The sequence below is a fragment of the Grampus griseus genome, assembly GCF_964374135.1.
Source record: "Grampus griseus genome assembly, chromosome: 5".
Taxonomy (NCBI): domain Eukaryota; kingdom Metazoa; phylum Chordata; class Mammalia; order Artiodactyla; family Delphinidae; genus Grampus; species Grampus griseus.
Genome location: NC_138998.1, coordinates 73,740,722 through 73,759,497, shown reverse-complemented (window position 1 = coordinate 73,759,497; position 18,776 = coordinate 73,740,722). Strand labels below are relative to the sequence as shown.

Below are 18,776 nucleotides of genomic sequence, written 5' to 3'. Positions count from 1 at the left end.
GTGAATATATTACCTATTCCAAAATTTATTTTTAAAAAGACAACTGGGGACTTCCCTGGTGGCACAGTGGTTAAGAATCTGCCTTCCAATGCAGGGGATGTGGATTCGATCCCTGGTCAGGGAGCTAGATCCCACATGCCGCAACTAAGGAGCCCCGGATTTTCGTTAATTATAACATATTGATGTGGTTCATTCATTGTAACAAATATGCCATATGAATGCGAGATGTAAATATAACAGGCAAAACCGGAAGTGGGGCATACGGGAGCTCTCTATACGACCTTCTCGATTTCTCTGTAACTAAAATTGTTTTACATGTTTAGGAAGTTGAGGGTTTTAAGGTCATTGAAACCATGGTAGGAGTGGCCGGGCGGGGAGGACTCAACTGAGGACCAATCATTGTGTCCGTATCAGGGACCTAAAGGTAAGTGAGACGCGGCAATTCACCACGTAGCCGATGAGGCAGCCCCCAGTCTCTCTACCAGACAGAATATGCTATGAGAGCAAGGGAAGGGGAGGCCAACTCTGCTCCATCTGAGGGATGCAGTCAAGGCTTCACAGAGGACGGGACATTTGGGCTGGAGTCATGGGCTGAGGAAAAGGCTTTCCTGGCACGAAAGATCCAAGTACTTGTTCTGTCACTTATTGGCTACAAGTCATTTAACCTTTCCTGGCCTCGGCATCTTCCTGCAAACAATTCCAGGGGTGGACTAAACGGCCTCTATCATAGATTCCAGCTCAAAAAATCTTGACACACTCAAATGAGTTCTCTCCCTCACAACAATGAACGTTTCCTCCTAATAAGTTACATGCATAGTCCCTGACCTCAAAGCTAGTTGTAGGAGGAGGCAAGGAGGTGAGGACGGGACACTCCGCCTCCAACACTCACACACAGTACCAAGACTCGTATTCATCCATTCATTCAACAAGTATGAGTCAGGCACTGTTCTAGGCACAGAGGATACAGTGTCAAATAGAACGGACACAGCTCCCTGCCCTCACGGAGCTTACGTCCTGGTGAGGGGCACAATGCTCAGAAGAGAAGATGGACGAGAATCCAGATAAGGAAGTACATTAGATGGTGCTAAGTGCTAGGGAGAAAAATCAAGGAAGGCAAGGAGACAGGAAGAATGTGGGGCAGGAGGCTGCAGCTCTGGCTGAGCTGGAGACACTGAGAAAAGGCTGGGGGGTGTGGGGGGGTGTGGAGGCGGCCCGCCGTGCAGAGATCTGCAGGGAGAGCATTCCAGGCAGAGGGAAGGCCTGCAGCTGAGCTCGAAGACAACGAGGCCCTCGGTGCTGGACTGAAGTGCATGAGGGGAAGTGGTGAGAGGCACGGGGGGCAGGGGGCGTTCATGGAGAGCCTGGCAGGGCACTGGCAAGACTTCCGGAAGCCACTGGAGGGTTTGAAGCAGAGCGACACGATCTGACTTGAGTTTTAACAGGATCACTCTGAGCGAGAGTTGAGAATAACTCTACAAGAGACAAGCAACCATCTCTGAAAAACTCTGGGGGGCAGTGGGGTAGGGAACTAGCCTGGAGGTGGGGAGGGGCACTCTACAGCCCTGCTTCAAGCATCCGCCACAGGGGAGGTGTCAAGGCCTGTCTGGGAGCAAACTTTTCACCATGTGGCCCAGTAATCGAACCCTGCCTTCAATAGAAGCAGCAGCCTCACCAACAAATGGGCACCTATAAGTAAAGTGTTCCTTTACATTTAGAAAGGCCATTACTCCCATTCCAACTAGAAAGAAAGAAAACACACCACAGCCCTCCGCCCCGACCAACTGAAAATACCTGTGAAGCGACCCCACCCCATTAACACAGCTGCACACCGCCACGTGAAAGGGGCACCATCGTTTAAGTACTGTGTAATCGTCCCACACGATGTTAAAACTTCTCAGAATGTCTCCATGAGCTCGCTGGAGGAGAAAAAGTAGTTACCAGGGTAGGCAGGCACGAAGGGCCTTCTGCCAACTACTTAGATATTTTAATTCTCCGTTGCCTCAGTAGCTAAATAAGCATGGAGAACAAGCAGGAGAGGAATACTAATTAGAGCTAATTAGGCCCTGCCCTCTTCTGCCTCAATCCCCTTTATTGAAAGTCCCCCTAATTCAAGGATGATGGCGCTAAAGTGTAAATACCTAGGGTAAACAGCAGCCGACACACCAAACCCCCTGTTTGCATTTCTGAACCTTTGCCTGGTTACCTGAGGAGGGCTGCAAACCCAAGGCCAAATTCCAACAGCCCCAGCATAGACCACGGAATCATGGGGGGAGGGAGTGCTGCCAAGAGGAGTGCAGTAAATAGGATAAAGGGCTCTCCTAGGATTTCCAGCATTCTAACGTGCAGGACATTCACCAGAAGAACATTTGATTTTTTTCCTTTTAATAAACAATGATAGCAAACATGACTCCAGGTCCGCAGCCCGATCAATGCCACACTCCTCCCTCCTTCTTAGCAAAGATCAAGGGCCTCACCCCAGAGAACCCCTTCCCTGGTTATGTGGGAAGGCCATATCTTCGGGTCCTGTCTGGAGGCCCTTGGCAAGGGGATAATAAGGAGAGCAGATAACCCTGGGATGGGGGCTGTCAGCCTGCCAGGGACTTGTTTGAAGTGAGCCCCCTCAAATTAGAAGTCTATTTCCTGCTGGATTAAACACACAGATGAAAGATGTATACAAACTTTGAAAAACAGAAATCACAACGCAAATGGAAAATAATGTATTGAAAGAATTATTTGCAACTGGAAGTATTTAAGGTTTTACTAGAATCAAAATGTCAAACTGTAAGGAAACTAAGAAGTCATCTCCTTCAGCAGTTCCCAAACTTCTGGATTTCACAGATTATTAGGATCATTATGATTTAAAAAGAAAACAAAAAGAGAAGGTAAAATGTATATAGGATTGCCAGATTTTTTTCTTTTGCTCAAAATGAAAACCACTCTCTATTATCATTACAAATTATTAAAGTTTTCCCACCAAAAATAAAAAAGACATACTTTCAAATTAAAGGACAGTCCTTGGGAAGCAGGGGGCTGTTGGCAATGATATACTCCTGTGTGTGACACAAGATACATCCTTCTCTTTGCCTTTCCCTGGGGACCCATGAAAACATCAGCAATGGGCACTGGTTGCCAGATGGGTGTTTGGAAACCGGTGATCTACCCCAAGCTCTGGAGTGAAAAAAGAAACCTGCTACAGTAATAAGTTTGAATTAGGCCCTGAAGAAAGTTTTTGTTTGCCTAGACCTCTCCTCTCTCTCAGACAGAAACCTCCACTGCCTTCATGTAAATGAGACACGGCAGGGGACAGTCCTTCCCTCCCTCTCAGCCAGACATTTGCTTCACGAGAGCAATCAAGAATCTCGGGCTTGAAAGTGAATCGAGCACCCCAACACAATTATCTCCTACGGGAAAGGAGAAAGTTTGGAGCTTCTTGCGTTTGGGGGAGGGGGGATGGGATGGCGGTAGCTCATCTGCCTGGCAGCCCCAGCGCCCAACAGAGCATCCCTCCGCTGTGGCCTCCCAACTGCCACATTCAGCCCCCTCCCAACTCCGAAAACTTAAAGCAGGTAACTGAGGGCTCCTCACGCAGCCGCCGACCCCGGGCAGTATCGCGCAAGTGCAACTGCACACCCCCTGCCCTCCGTTCCAGAATCAATCCTCCAGAATTAAGGGAGTGTGCTGCACGGGGTGTTTGTAAACTCCGGGATAAAGCCAGGCAGAAGGAATCAGATTGGGATGTTCCAGCTGGGGCTTGGTTCCCAGGTGGGGCTGTGGTTTGGGACGCGGGTCTCCCCTCGGGTATGCGAGGGCTTGGGGGAGGAAAGAGGGGGTTACATCTTTAAAGGAAAGCGGCTGGCCTAGGCGCGGTGAAACTCTAGGATTCGCTACGAGGGCCTGAACACCCGCGTTTCCAGGAGACTAGCCCTCGGGAGTAGTAGCCCTGGCCCCCACGCTTTGGCTCCAGCGAAGACTCCGGGTCACGCGCCTCCAGCTGCCCTTCGTCTCCCCGGGACCAGGGTACCGGTGGCATCACTCGGCGCCTCCCAGCAGCCCGCCGCCCCCGGCCGGCCACAAGGGCCGCTTTGTGCCGGGAGTGCAGAGCCCAAATCCCGACGCGGGGCTGGCGGCGGCCCTCCCCGCGCAATGGGCGCGGGCGCTCGCGGGCTAGGTCAGCAGACGGGCAGGGCTGTTTACTCAGGAAGGCTCCTCCTCGCCCGGGAGGGGACTGGAGGCCGACGACCGCCCTGCGGGGCTGCGGCGGGCCGCGCGCGGGGTGGCGCACGCAGTTCGGAAGTCCCCCACCGGGCCGTCCCCAGCGGCTCGCCACCTGGGAGTGCCCCGAGGATGCCTCCCACCTTCAGACAACGGCCCGGGGCCCTGCCCCTCCGAGACGCCAAGGGCGGCTCCGTGCGCCACAAAGTTTCTTTGCACCGCCAGCGGCACGGCTTACCTGGGAGCCGGGGCACGAGCGTGCAGAGCCCGAGGAGGCAGGCGTACAGGGGCGCGGGGGCCCGCGGCATGGTGGGGCGCCCGGCTCAGCTGCGGCGCGGGCGGCGGACTCCGCGGGGACGTGCGGCCGGGGCGCGGGGGCGGGGGGCCGGGGGCCGCGGCCTGGCGGGAGGCGGGGGCGGATGCGCTGGCCCGCGCCCCGCCGCCACCATCCCTCCCGCAGCGCTTGCCGCCGAGTCCCGGGGCCGCCGCTGCGCCGGCTCCCCGGCCGGGTCGCCCGGGGTGTCGCCGCTCGGGACGGTCCCGGCGGGCGGCTCTGTGCAGGGAGGACTCCGGCTCCTGCACGCACCACGGGCTGAGGCTCCCCCGCGCGCCGGTACACTGCGCCCGTCGCCTCCACCCCTTCCCTTTTCTTCCTCCCTCCGGCCCGCGGGGCTCCACTTTCCTCCTCTCCTTACTCCTCCCCTTCTCTCCCTGTCCCGGCCCCCGCCTGGCTGCCACAAGGTCAGCTTACGGCGAGGCGGGGCGGACCGAGCTCCGCCCCTCCCGGGGACCGGCCAGCAAGGGAGGCCGAGGGCATCCAGGTGGAAGTTGCTTCCGGCGCACCTGGCGGCCCGGGCAGGGGTCGAAATCCTGGGGTAGCGTCTGGCCCGGCTTCCCTAGCAGCTACGGGAAGGGGGAGGGGCACGCTCCACGGGCGAGCCGAGATTATACTTGGGGTTGCTGGATTTAAGGAGAGAGAGCGGGTCCGGGGCGGGGAGCGGGGAATCGTGCCGTGGCAGTCTAGTCCTCTCGAAGCCGTGCTCGCCGGAGGGACGGAGGCACCGGCGAGTGTTACCGCGAGGCGACGTGCTCTGTGGGGAAGTGAGGGCACGTGGGGCGTGGAGACACACTCAAAACGCACTTTTCCCTCCCTCATTAAAGTTTTGCCCTTTACGCGGATTCGAGACTGGCCAATATGTCACTATTCTGCGTTTTTCTTATGTCGATACGCTGGCGGTTTCCGTGAAGCCGAACAAATAAACTGAAGAACAGATGCTCAGGTTTTCACCTTATCCTTTACACCTGAGCTGGTTCTAAAATTGACTGTAAGGGGCGGGGGTGGGGAGCTTCCTCTAACAGCACGTGCAAAGGACCAGGTGGGCTTGGGCTGGGCCACGATGAGTGGGTTAAGACTGGAATGGTTTATAGGCAGCAGCAGAAGAGGCAGCCTTCATGTACCAATAGAAGGAAATAATAGTAGGATGCCTAACACGTACAGTACAGAAAGCACACAGCTAGTCAGGCACTGAAATGTAAATACTTACCTTGTTAATTCACGAAATCCTCCCCACAACCCTACTGTTATCCAGATGAGAAAACTGAGGCACAAAGGGGTTAACTTGCCAGGAGAAGTGACAGCTGGATGCATTATCCAAAAGTTCAGAATGCTTCGACTAAAAACAGAAGCAGTAAGCAGTAAAGAGCAAAGTGATCTGAACTTTGCACATCAGGAACCAGTTGGCAAGACGGCTCTGAGTGGGCAATTAGTTCTAACTGCCCAGATTAGGGAGCTGGAGTTTAACTGTGCACTCCCACCCCACACTCTACCAGGGTGGTGCCCTACTGCCAGAGAAAATGAACTTATCCTTGTGGCATCGTGTGCATAGAGGCCAAGCTCCAAATTCCACTTGAAGGACAGTGTTTTATGCTTAAACTCCATGGAAGTGTCATCGTACTCTAAATATTCCCCATGTTCATTCTTATGTAAGAGTTATGCTTGTCCCCAAACATTTTCCAGTAAACTTTGTGCTGCAGGGGCTGCCCCAGGTTTATCTTGGGTCTTTCTGCCTCAGCAGAATGGCCTTGGGGCTACTTTTATCCAAGCTTGAGAGGCAATGATTATAACTAATGGGCAGCCGGTGAAAGAGTTTGAACTGGGAGGTGTCAGTGCCAAGTGGTGATTTTAAGATTTTTCTGGTAGGGATGTGATGGATGGATTAGATGCAAGGAAAGTTAAGTTGCAGAAACTGGGTAAATATTGCATTGATAAGGACAAACAAATCTTGCATTTATCAAGCATCCTCTAAGTTTAGGCCCTGTGTTGTCTGATCTGTGCATCACCTTCCCCAGCCCAACATGGCGCTTTACTGTTCAGACCCAACACACACCCCTGTTTACCTGGACTGCACCTGGAAAGTGCTGCAACCCAATCTGCCCTCCTCCTGTCCCACCTGGCGGTTTCCAACCTGCCCAGACCTGCCATAAACAGCAGAATCCCAAGTGATGACAACATTCTTCCACATTCCATTATCTTGGAACTAGGCTGGAGATGATAGACGGCTCTTCTAATTCCTCCCAAGCTTTTGTTTTCTGGTTTGTGGCTTTTTCTTGTCCCATCATCCTTCATTCTTTGTACTAAGCTGGAGAGTGGAAGTGTCTTTTAAATGCTTTGACTTCCTCTGACTGGCAAAGTCAGCGTGCACTGATGGCCTCCATCGGTGCTTCCCACAGCCACTGAAACAGTTCCCTTTGTGGCTGCCTCCACAGCATCCCATTTCTGATCATTGCTGAGCTTCTGGGCCCCAAGGAGGCTGATGGTTGCATTGAGTTTGCGTCTCAAGGTTTGAACACAGATAACCCAGAGGAAGTTTATGTTTCTTATTAGTTTTAAAATAAGATTAATTCCTCAAAAAGTTAAATATAGAATTACCATATGATGCACAAACTCCATCTCGCAACTCCCAAAAGAATTGAAAGCAGGCCTCAAACAGATGGTTATACACCCACATTCATAGTGGCATTATTCACAGTCACCAAAAGGTGGAAATAGCTCGAATATCCATCAACAGACGAATGGATAAATAAAATGCAGTATGTACCTACAATGGGATATTATCCAGTCTTAAAAAGGAATTAAATACTGACACATGTTACAACACATACGAACCCTGAAAACATTATGCAAGTGAAATAAGCAAGACACAAAAGGACAAATATTGTATGATTCTATGTATAAGCAAATTCATAGAGTCAGAAAGGATAAAAGAGGTTACCAGGGGCCGGACAGAGGGGCAAACAGGAAGTTATTAGTTAATGGGTACAGAGTTTCAGTTTGGGATAATGGAAAAGTTCTGAAAATGGATCATGGTGATGTTTGCACAACACTGTGAGAATACTTAATGCCACTGACCTGTACACTTAAAAATTATTAAAATGGTAACTTTTGTGTTATGTGTATTTTACCATAATTTAAAAAAAACTTGAAATCGGATTAGTTAAAATTTTCTATTTCATAAGTCAGATTTACATGCTAATTCACTCCCACGATGAGTCGTCATATTGTGCAATTCAATCTCTAATCCAGGTCAAGAATATTTTACTGATATAGAGTTGCAATGTAATATGCAGGGAAAAAAAAGTTGGAGGGGGAAAAGACAACAACCCTACAGTATTCACCTTAGTTTAGGTAATATTCTTAATTTACTCTGCTTTTAATAGTCATGCCTGGGGTTTGTCACAGTGCCAGAAATGAATGACCCTGATGACGGAATATTATAAAGTTCTTTTGCAGCAATTGATAGGGCTATGAAACATGTATACAATTTTCTTTAATGTTAATTTTCACTTTTTTTTTTTTTTTTGGCCACACTGCACGGCTTGTGGGATCTCAGTCTTTGACTGGGATTGAACCTGGGCCACGGCAGTGAAAGCCTGGAATCCTAACCACCGGGCCACCAGGGAACTCCCTAACTTTTTATTTTAAAAATATAAAATTATATTCTTTTTTATAGGAAAATGTTCTTTATAGGTTTTTCTCCCCCTATGTGACACGGTGTTGGTTAGGAAAAAATACTCCCCATGACAGCCCTCAGAGTTTGCAGCCCATACGGGACGGCCAAGGACAGACCTAAAGGCACCATCCACATAATGGATGAACACAGGAGATGGGCAGATGACAGGCCATGGTGAGCACAGCAGGTTCCATTTTGGTGAAAATAGCCTATTATGTTAACTGGCATATAGTAGATCTCTCAGCAATTTTTGTTTGTTTATTTTGGGGTTAAGCATGGACATCGTGGTCATGCCACAGCTGAGACAGGTGGAATTTCATATTGAGAGACGGAATACAAAACAAGTCTCGATGGAAATTTTCAACAATGAGGAAAGGTGTTTCTCTTTGTTGTTGTTGCTTTTAATGTACAAACGTAAGTCATAGAAATGTACCATTTCTCTGAAGCTAAGAAGCACATACAAACATTTTAACCTTATTTATGGAGCAGCTAGCACACCCTCGATAAATAAGTCATGTGCTTTCAACCTCTCTATTCATAGAATTATCAATTTTGAAAACGCTCATGAATTATATCTTTCTGTAACCAATTTTCAAAGGTTAGTTTTGAAAATATTTTTAAGATTATATATTCTGGATGGAATATATGTTTTCCAGCTTTCATGAACTGAAATATTTTAAAACAGTGTCCATTAATAAAATTACAGTAAAAGTTGTGATATTTTTCAATGAATTTTGGCATATGTTTTCCTTTTTTTTTTTCCTTTTTAGAAAACTTTTCTTTAAAATTGTCTGTAGAGCTTAGACCCAGAGGAGACTGCTAGAGTCTTCCTCTAAATGCCCCTTTTCCACTCTGGCAAAGCCATTACAATTTGTTTCTCTTTTCCTAGAAGTTATCTTACACCACCTAAAGGGCACAGATGCTTTTCCAGTTATTTAACTAAAAAGTACAATGAATGAAGACAAGTACACAGACACACTCACACACACATACCCCTTTTTAATCATATCTAGAGACTTCTAGCATAAATACCAGGAAACGAGTGAGTAGGGAATGGGGAAGGAGCACAGAACAGGTATGGTCCATGCAGATGTGGCCTGGGAAGAAATGCCACAGAATGAGGGGAGCGTGATGGGATAGAGGGAAGTGAACACCATAGACGCTGGCAAGGATGGAGATATCTGAAGAGCAGAAGGAAGCGGCGGGAACTTGGGAATGCTCTTGGAGGCTGAGCTAGCATTCTGCCCTCGGCCACTTGAGCACCACTTTTTTTTTTTTTAATAAATTTATTTATTTATTTTTGGCTGTGTTGGGTCTTCGTTTCTGTGCGAGGGCTTTCTCCAGTTGCGGCGAGCGGGGGCCACTCTTCATCGCGGTGCGCGGGCCTCTCCCTGTTGCGGCCTCTCCCGTTGCGGAACACAGGCTCCAGACGCGCAGACTCAGTAGTTGTGGTGCACGGGCCTAGCCGCTCCGCGGCATGTGGGATCTTCCCGGACTGGGGCTCGAACCCATGTCCCCTGCATTGGCAGGCGGATTCTTAACCACTGCGCCACCAGGGAAGCCCCCACTTTTTTTCAATCCTCCTTTTCACCTACAATCCCCTCCGTGTCACCCCTCACTTTCATCTTGCCTTTCTCTTCTGTCTTGTCTTAGCTCTTATCAGTGGTCCTTCAGACAACGCTGGAGCTAGGAATTCAACAGCTTTTCAAAAGGTAGGACAAGCTTCTGACCCTTACCCCTTTCTGGGGGCCAGGTTTGGGGGTGTGATGGGGGGGTGGAAGCTGAGCAGCTTGCTGAAGGACCAGGTCTGCAGAAGTCAAGGGCCAACAGGCCTGCAAAAAGCCTCCAGCCCGGGACCCAACTTCAGCCTGTGTACAGGAGCTACCGCACCTTTTGTAGACTATAGCTCTTCATATTTAATTGCTGGTGGAGGAAAACTATAAATCTGGACTCAGAAGAATTCAGTTCCGGTCCTCAGTGCTATCAACTAGCTAAGCAGCCATGCAATTACCTGCCCCTCTCTGGACCTCAGTTCGCTCAGCTGGAAAGCAAAGGATCTGGTCCATGCCGGAGCTGGCTCTATAATTACTGCTTGTGAACTCAAATGCGTTTGGCACTTGGCAGCAGGCTCTGGTTTACATAACCTGTTCTACCAACTAAAAATTGTCCTTCAGAAAACTACTGCCCTTTAATAGGATACAGGACTGGGTTGAACACATTCACTACGTGGGAAGATTGTGAGGGCCTGTCTTGGGAGTAGACTCTGAAAATGACCATTTCACCTCTTTAAGGGATGTCCCAAGGAGCCCCCATCACCTCCCTGGCTAATGTACTCTGATTATTTAATCATCAATCACAGCGAGTTCTTCATTCCATGTAACCTAAGTTCCTTCTTTGGTAGTTTCCACTTCCCCAGCCTCACTGGAGATAGGCCACTATCTGCTCCAACATTTCAGAGACGATACAATAAAACATGATGCCTGCAATACCCACCAGAGGTTCCTCCGAGGGTCAACTCAATATTCAGACTCACAAGCCTTCTAGAGGCCACATTTGGCTTTAAAAGTCAAGACAATGTAGGGAGGAACCACAGCTGGCCAGCCTGGCAGCATTGAGAGTTCATCTCATGGGAGTTCTGCTCTCAGTCTAGCATAGCAGTCAGCTCAGGTGCAGGAGCTAAGAGCCTCGTTGCTCAGGTGTAGGCCCCTCCCCAGCTTAGAAGCCATCATATTTTGTAATATAACTCTAGGAGTATAGTTTCCGGGTTCCTCACAAAGACAAGCACAGTTCAAAAAGTCCCCACACTCAGAGAGAATGGAGTCCAGCCAAGTATTTATAGTTCAGTCAGGTATTTACAGTACAAATCAATGCTGTAAAACATACCTCATTCTCCCCATTTGGACGCTGGGGCTTAGAGAAGGGATAAGTGACAGAGCCAAGATCTCCGGACTCCAAGGTCCACAGTTCTTTCTGTTCTATCACAGCTGCCTCATTTTGAATGGAACTCTGATCTTCACTATGACTATGACATAGTCTTAATTCGAGTGTACTTAAAAGAAGTATATCTTAATATTTTCAAAAGTGCAATGTTTTCTCATAATTGGTCTTATTTGTGATCATTTCAGAAAATATTTACCTGCAGGTTAAATTAGCAAATACATCTGAAAATACCTGGCACACAGTAGGCATTTAATAACTATTTATTGAATCTGGCTTGTACTTCCTAAATTGGGTCCCCACCTGATTTCTTAGGGTGACAGCTTTGACCCACTCTTCTTCTGAGTCATGTTATGTTATATAGGGTGGCCATCCAGGGGCACAGTGGACCTTTCATTACATGGAGCCCCATGCTTTATAGCTACCCTTGTAACATTCATCCCCAAACCACAATTAACAGCAAACGCAGGGCCTTTTACCCTTAGGTCAGTAGGCTGAAGTGTAGTTAGCTGTGGAGATCTGTGACTCCCCAGACTAGGGCACCCCAATCATGTTTTCCAAGTGTAGCTGAAAGACAAAGCCAAGCCAGACCCAAAGCAGGATACCTGCAAACTATAACTTGAGATAGCTGGGCTCCCTTCTTCCAAGGAGACCAGGGAGGGCATTGCAACTGTCTCCACACAAGCAGGCAGCACCTGAGTGAATGCCTTATTAGGTATAGCTGTTCAGCCTTCTCTTCAGAAAAAGAAGGTAGGGCACATGGTTGGTATAACTGAAGGATCAGCACACCAGGAATCAGATGATTATGCAACACACAAGGCCCTTCAGAGCCTGGCCCCAACACGCATCCTCACAAACACATTCTCACCTTTGCACGTCGTGTTTCTTCTCCATAGATGGTCATGGTTCCTGCTCTTTCCAGCTAGTAAACTTGACTCCTCTTTCCATACCCAGCTCAAGCCTTCCAGAACTGATTTTCATTGAATGTCTTCCTCCATGTTCTCAAAGGGCTTGGTCCTTCCTCTATCAGATGAGTTGAATTTGAAATTACTTGCTTATGGCACAACTGACTCTCTGACTTAATTGAGAATTAAGAGAGTAGACGCTTAAGTATCTGTGGGATAAACAACAAAGTCCTACTGTATAGCATAGGGAACTATTAATATATTCAATATCCTGTAACAAACCATAATGGAAAAGAATATGAAAAAGAATATATATGTATATGTATAACTGAATCGGTTTGCTGTACAGCAGACACTAACCCAACATTGTAAATCAACTATACTTCAATAAAATAAATTTAAAACAAAGTATTTGTGGAATGCCTCATTTTTTTAACAAATATTTATTGAGTGTATACTCTGTGCTAGGTACTGCTCTAGGTTAGGGATGGGATTGTGATATTTATGCAGAATCTTGAAGGGTGACATCATGTTGTAAGGGAGAGGGAGGGAGAGGACCAGAGACGGGATAGCTGTTCACAAAGCACCCATTTCCTGGTCTTCCTGGACATGGAGCTCTCCTATATTCCTCTGTCTCCCTGGTTGTGTTGGGTGTAGTTATGTGGCTAAGTTCTAAACCAATGTGATGTGGGAAAAAATGAGAGGCATTAACACCAGACCTGACCCATAAAGATCTCTCTTGCCTGATCCTCCACGCTTTTTCCCTTTCTAGTAGATTGATACAGATGAGTACAGTGTGACCTTGAGAAACATGTTCAAAATGAGGAAGCCGTAGCAGGAAGGAGCCTGGATCGCCACGTAGAGGAGAGCAGAGGGCTCCTGAGGAGCACCCAGGAGCAAGGACAGACGTCTCTGGACTATAATGCAGTCCGCTGTCCAAATGTCTATTTGTGTTGACCCTTCTGGGGTGTGTGTCTTGTTTTAAGTTTGAGACTTAGAATAATAACAATAGAAAATTTTAAAAGATTAGTTTAAAATGATAGACATTCTATTATGGAATAAGAATTACGTACAACTTAGAGGGTATTGTATAAGTTAATTCCTCTCGAGAAAATGGTAAAGCTGGTTGGTTAGGGCTGGCTAAGAGAGGCTTTCTGTTATGGACTAAGCTTAAAAACAAAATACCTCAAAAGTGACATTACAAATAGACATTTGGACAATCGACCCTATTATAATCTGGAGACTTCTCTTGTTTTGCCCTAATTCTATTCTTTGCTTCCATAGTCCAGGATATTCCTTGCTCGAGGATGTTACTTCACTGAAATAGGGCCTTCATTCTTTCTTGTTTTGTTGAGGACCTTCTACATACCAGAGAAATAAGACAGAGGGTTTTTCTCCAGAAGCTCAGGAGCAGAGAAGGACTGGCTGATAAAGGTGGCACTAAGCAGGGGTGGGGGTTGGAGGTGTTCAGTGTCAACCCAGCGGGACCTTGGACCCTGTCAGGAGGTTATTGTTTCCAGCATAAGGAAAGAAGCCTCAAGGATTCCTCTGTCACCACATATGGGCAGGATACCACAGCCGGGCAGAGAGAGAATAGAGAGACTTTTCATTAGAGAGAAACTGGAGGCCCCGCACCCAAACAGAGAGGGAAGCCACAGCCACAGCTGGGGCCATCGGTAATGCACAGCAGGCATTTTGCAGATGATTTTAGATGAATTACTTTAATGGAGAGAATATGTTCTGAAATCTGAACAATGACGTAAGGACAGAATTTTTCATTTTGGGTAATAAAGGCCCATTAACCTATACACTCCAGGAAGATCTGGCACCAGGCCTAGTAAACATAGGACACTCTCAGTTTCAAATATATGTCTCATCGTCTCTACGAACCATCGAAATATCCTACATACGTTAATATTCTAGCATTAAATGACAGAGGGCTGTGCTAATTACTACCCATAAAACTTTGGGCAAGTTTCTTGCCTCCATTTCCCCAACTATTGAACAAGGGTAATAATAGTATTACTTTACAATTATTGTGAGAATGAAAGGAAGAATTGTGCCTGGCCTATATTAAATACTCCATAATATATTAACTATTATTATTGTTGTTTTTTCAAACTGGCTGTCATCTGGAAGCAGGAGAGGATTCTTTTATTAGACCACATGTTCTGATTGTGGGCTCAGAAAATGTTACTGAGACTGCAGGAATAATGAAGCCTTTGTGGTTTGCTCCAAGCTTTGTCTTTGAATAAAAGTGCGCACATGTCACAACCTGGAGGTTGAAGAAAAGCTCCCCATACTGTGCCCCAGGGCTCTTCCCAACCTCATTCTCTAAAACATCCAGCCAGACCTTGATCACCTCATAAACGCTGATGATCTTAGAAATCTCCCACTGGTGGCATTTTTTTTAAACTTAAAATGATGAATTTTTCAATGCAAATTGATTTATCTTCTTTTTTATTTTGGAAAGCCATTAAATAAAACATTGATTATCTGAATAATTGTACCAAATTTTATGCATCATTAAGATGACATTAACATTACTTCAATTCTTAAGTTATTCTAGGGCCACTGGAAAGAAACAATGTATGATTCTAATGATCCAGTAAAAATTATGCAAATGTGCAACAAGAGTGAACTGATAACATTCATGTTTCCCTGGCACAAGAGCAAGGAATGAAGAGACCGAGAAAAAGTCAAGGTGGAATTATTTAGAATTGTTGCATTAAAAGTGAATGATTTCCAACAAGGCTTTTAAAACAACTGTCCCACTGGAAGTCGGGTTTTTGCAAGCCATAGGAGACAGCACCACCTACTGGCTGCAGAATTTGCCCAGCGGCTAGGAAGAAGGAAGAGGGTGGTGGGTAGTTCAGGGGTAAAATTGCCCCAAAGATTTAAATTTCAAGCTGTTTTGGTGTTGATGCCACCTGGACGATTGACCTCTTCCTCCATAAGGAAGCTCAGAGACCACTGAAGCTTCTTATGCATAATAGACTCCTGGTTTCTAGAATCTCTGGGGAAGGAATGGGAAATGATGTGATCTGGGGCTTGACCTCAAGGAGCCAAGCCGCTGGTTGAGAGTAGTGATTCTCAAACTCCCCCGCGCATTCGAATCACTTGAGGAGCTTAACCCAGCCGGATGCTCTAGACCAACGAAGCGCTCTGGGATGGGACCCAGGCATCAGTGATTTTTAAATCTTCTCAAGTGACTCCAGTGTACAGCCGAGACCTTCTGCTGTCGGGGCAATGGTCCATCCCCAGCTGGTTTTACCCAGCGTTGACCTCAGAGAGCCTTCAGGCTGAAGCAGAGATCAGCAGAATGACATGTATGTGCTCCTGTGCTGTCTGAGGGCAGTGATTAGAGGATGCCTCCCTCAAGGTCAGAGAGGCTCCCGCAGGAGTGTCCATACTCCACTTTAAAAAAAAAAAACAGCTCAATTGAGGTATATATACAATAAACTGTACATATGTAAAGTTTGTAATTTAAGTTTTGCTATAACCGTGGTAACCTTCACCACCATCAAGATAATGAACACACACTTCAAGATTGAGCTGGAAGAGTCCTGCTTTATACTGTTTCATAACTATTTAATATTCTATGCCAGGCATTGTGCTGGGTGAGAAGGAAACACAGACTTACCATGCAGGACCTCTTTACCAGGGAAATGAGTTCCAGGACCCAGCTGACACGAGAGAGGCGATACTTCTGCTTGAGAGGGCTGTGTGGAGAAGGGGAGGATTTGAAAGTCAGAAGAGATGGTGTTTTAGCTGATCTAGACAGTTGGAGGTGTTTATTAGGCAGTTGAAGGAAAGGGGCATTTCAAGTGCAGGGCACAGCACAGGCAAAAAAATGGAGGTAGTATAAAATAGATAACTAATAAGAACCTGCTGTATAAAAAAAATAAAATAAATTCCAAAAAAATGGCTGTAGGAGGAGGTGGCATGTTTAGGGAACAGCAGGTATGCAAGTGTTAGAGCACTGCGGGGGTAGTGGGAGTGGGGACGGGGGAGGAGAGGCAACTCTGGAGCACTTGAGCCACAAAGAGTCTGGCTTGAATCTCTGAGCTTGATTCTCTCAGTGGAGAACCCCTGAAAGCCTTAAGCAAGGGAATATCATGATCAGATTCACATCTTAGAAAGTTCATTCTGACAGGCCTGTGAGGTTGCAGGGCAGTCAGTTAGAAAACCTTTGCAAAGGTCCCAGTGAGCGGAAACAAATGAATTACATGTTCTATTATGTAAGATCAAAAGCAACTTTGGAGACAAAAGCCATTTTCATAAATATTACACATATACATATTTGGAGCATTATTTTTATTCAAACAATAGCAATGAAATTCACCCAAGAATGGATGTACTCTGGTCCATGAAGCCCAGAGTTCTGTATGGCCCAGGACCTTTGAGCAGTGATGGAAACTGACATGGTGTAGTGCAGAGGGCCACGAGAGAGGTGGGACTCTTTAGAAAAGAGGTTCAGGGACTTCCCTGGAGGCGCAGTGGATAAGACACTGCGCTCCCAGTGCAGGGGGCCCGGGTTCGATCCCTGGTCAGGGAACTAGATCCCACAGGCATGCTGCAACTAAAACTTTGCATGCCACAACTAAGGAGCCAGTGAGCCGCAACTAAGGAGCCCACCTGCTGCAACTAAGACCCGGTGCAACCAAATAAATAAATAAATAAAAAATTTTTTAAAAAAAAAGAAAGAAAAGAGGTTCAAATAGCCTACTTTTAGCACTAAATCCAGAATCATCTTCAAATGTAAAGGAGGTAACATGCAGGTCAGAACTAGAGACTGTGATGTCAAGTTACAGTGGTCAGCCAATTTTAAGTTATGTCTTCATTAATTCTGTTAACCTATTGATTGCTGACTAATATTTTTACTGTGGGCATTAATAGGTCATACGAGTTTCTTTTATTATGTTCACCAGCTAGCCTTGAGAACACAAGAGTAATCACAAGCTGTATCAGTGAGGATGCTTCCACCTGCAAAAACAGAAGCAACTACTCAAACTGTCCTAACAGTAAAGTCCAGAGCCTTCAGGGATGTTCTGATCAGAGCACCAGCTCCATTCTTCCATGGTTCTCTCAGCTTTGCCCTCCTCTATGTGTCAGCTCAGCAAAACTGAAGCAGTTCGAGGCCTCACCTCCTCAACCCCGCTCTCCAGAACGACGAGTTTCTCCTCCTCCAAGCCTCCTACCAACATCTGAGATTTATTCTAATCATATCCACTTGTGCCATGTGCTTGCTAAGTCAATCACTGGCAAGCCGGCATGGGATTCCACTGATTGGCTTGGGCCAACCAAGGCCTACATTTGGAGCTAGGGGTCGGATCAATCCCACCCAAAATGCTTGGTTGCTTCAAAATGGAAGAGTTGTGGGATACGCCTGAGGAAGCAGCCAAAAATGTCTATTCCATGAAAAAAAAAATTACCTTGGGTAATCCAGCAGCCCCTAATGAGCAGATGTTAATCAATTCGGTTTACCATGTGTCATGTTTGCTATTGAAAGTGAAACTTAACTGCTATGTGCATCACCCAAAGTCCCAAACACAAGGGAGGACCATCTATTAAAGACACTTTATTTGTTACTGCTTATAGTTAACAGTCAAGAACAAATAATAACAACAAATAAAAATAACTTGCAAAGAGACCAGACATTAGACATAAACAAGGATACTACTAACATTAAAGAAAGCCTGTGCTCGAGGTGGCTGTCCCCATTCTTAGCTGTGTGTGTGTGTTCGTGACCACGGCTAAGGCTCTGTCCCCAGGGAAGGCTGAGGCTTTGGTGGAATACCTCTGGAGTCTGTATCACGAGGCTGAACGTTTGGATCCAGAGCCCAAGCTCCCTCTCTCACCATGAGCCAGTCAGAATGTCTACAATTTCAAAGTGACTTCAAGCTCTTGCTCTGGGGGCTCTGTCTTCACATCCTCTCCTAGGTTCTAAATCTTGGGTAGGGCACGAATTAGAGGAAATGCCCATTTGCTCATTGAGGAGGGGAATCTGAGGATGAAGGTGGGCCCTGGGTACCTTCTCCCTTACTCAGCCTCCAGCCCAGCTTCCTTCTACCTCTGTTCCTCCTTCTCCTGGTCACATTTTTCCCCACTGACTCCCCTACCCACCGGCATTTCAAACCCTCTAGAACGTACCCCTGCAGAGGACATTTCTAGTTCAGGCCTTCTAGTTGACATTAAGAAGGCCCTGGATTGCCAGTAACTGCTCCCAAAAAGCTAAGAGACCTGTCTCTTTTTATCTGTCCTCTTGATTTGAACACAGGTCACAAGTTCCTGGCAGTTCAAGGGTAATGAAATCCCTACATTTGAGGAAAAGAAGGAGCTTCCCTGTTTTAACTTGCCAGAGAATGAACCTCAGCATCTTCAAGGATGGTACGTCCTCCCATCTCCTGGGACCTCCACAGCTGATGTGTACGAGTCTCCCAGAATACGTCACTTATCTACAGGGTATCAACTCAAAGCAACACTCTTCTAGACTCTTTCAGGAGTGAAAAATCCTGGGGAGCTTCCCTCTAGATAGATAGAATGATTACTGTTGCACAGCCAGGAAAAAAAAAAACCTAACTATTGTACTGATCGGAGCAAATCAACTATCTTAAGTATAGATGCTTACTAATAGCATCTATGTGCATTTAATTTCATAGGTACTTAGTTAGCAAACAAGCTGTATTCATTGCAAACAGTCACAACTTCC

The 18,776-nt window shown here is 46.8% G+C and overlaps 1 protein-coding gene across 3 annotated transcripts in view; it reads right to left on the bottom strand.

Annotated features, from left to right (window-relative positions):
- Positions 1–4,581, bottom strand: part of ITGB5 (integrin subunit beta 5) — a 111,754-nt gene extending 107,173 nt beyond the window's left edge. For all 3 annotated transcript variants that reach the window (XR_014296773.1, XM_082654816.1, XM_082654817.1), the window contains exon 1: positions 4,451–4,581. Coding sequence is in view for 2 of the 3 variants with exons in the window: in XM_082654816.1 (XP_082510942.1) it covers positions 4,451–4,520 (70 nt within the window). In the remaining variant the exon portion in view is untranslated. The remainder of the gene's footprint in view (positions 1–4,450) is intronic.
- Positions 4,582–18,776: the final 14,195 nt, after the last annotated feature.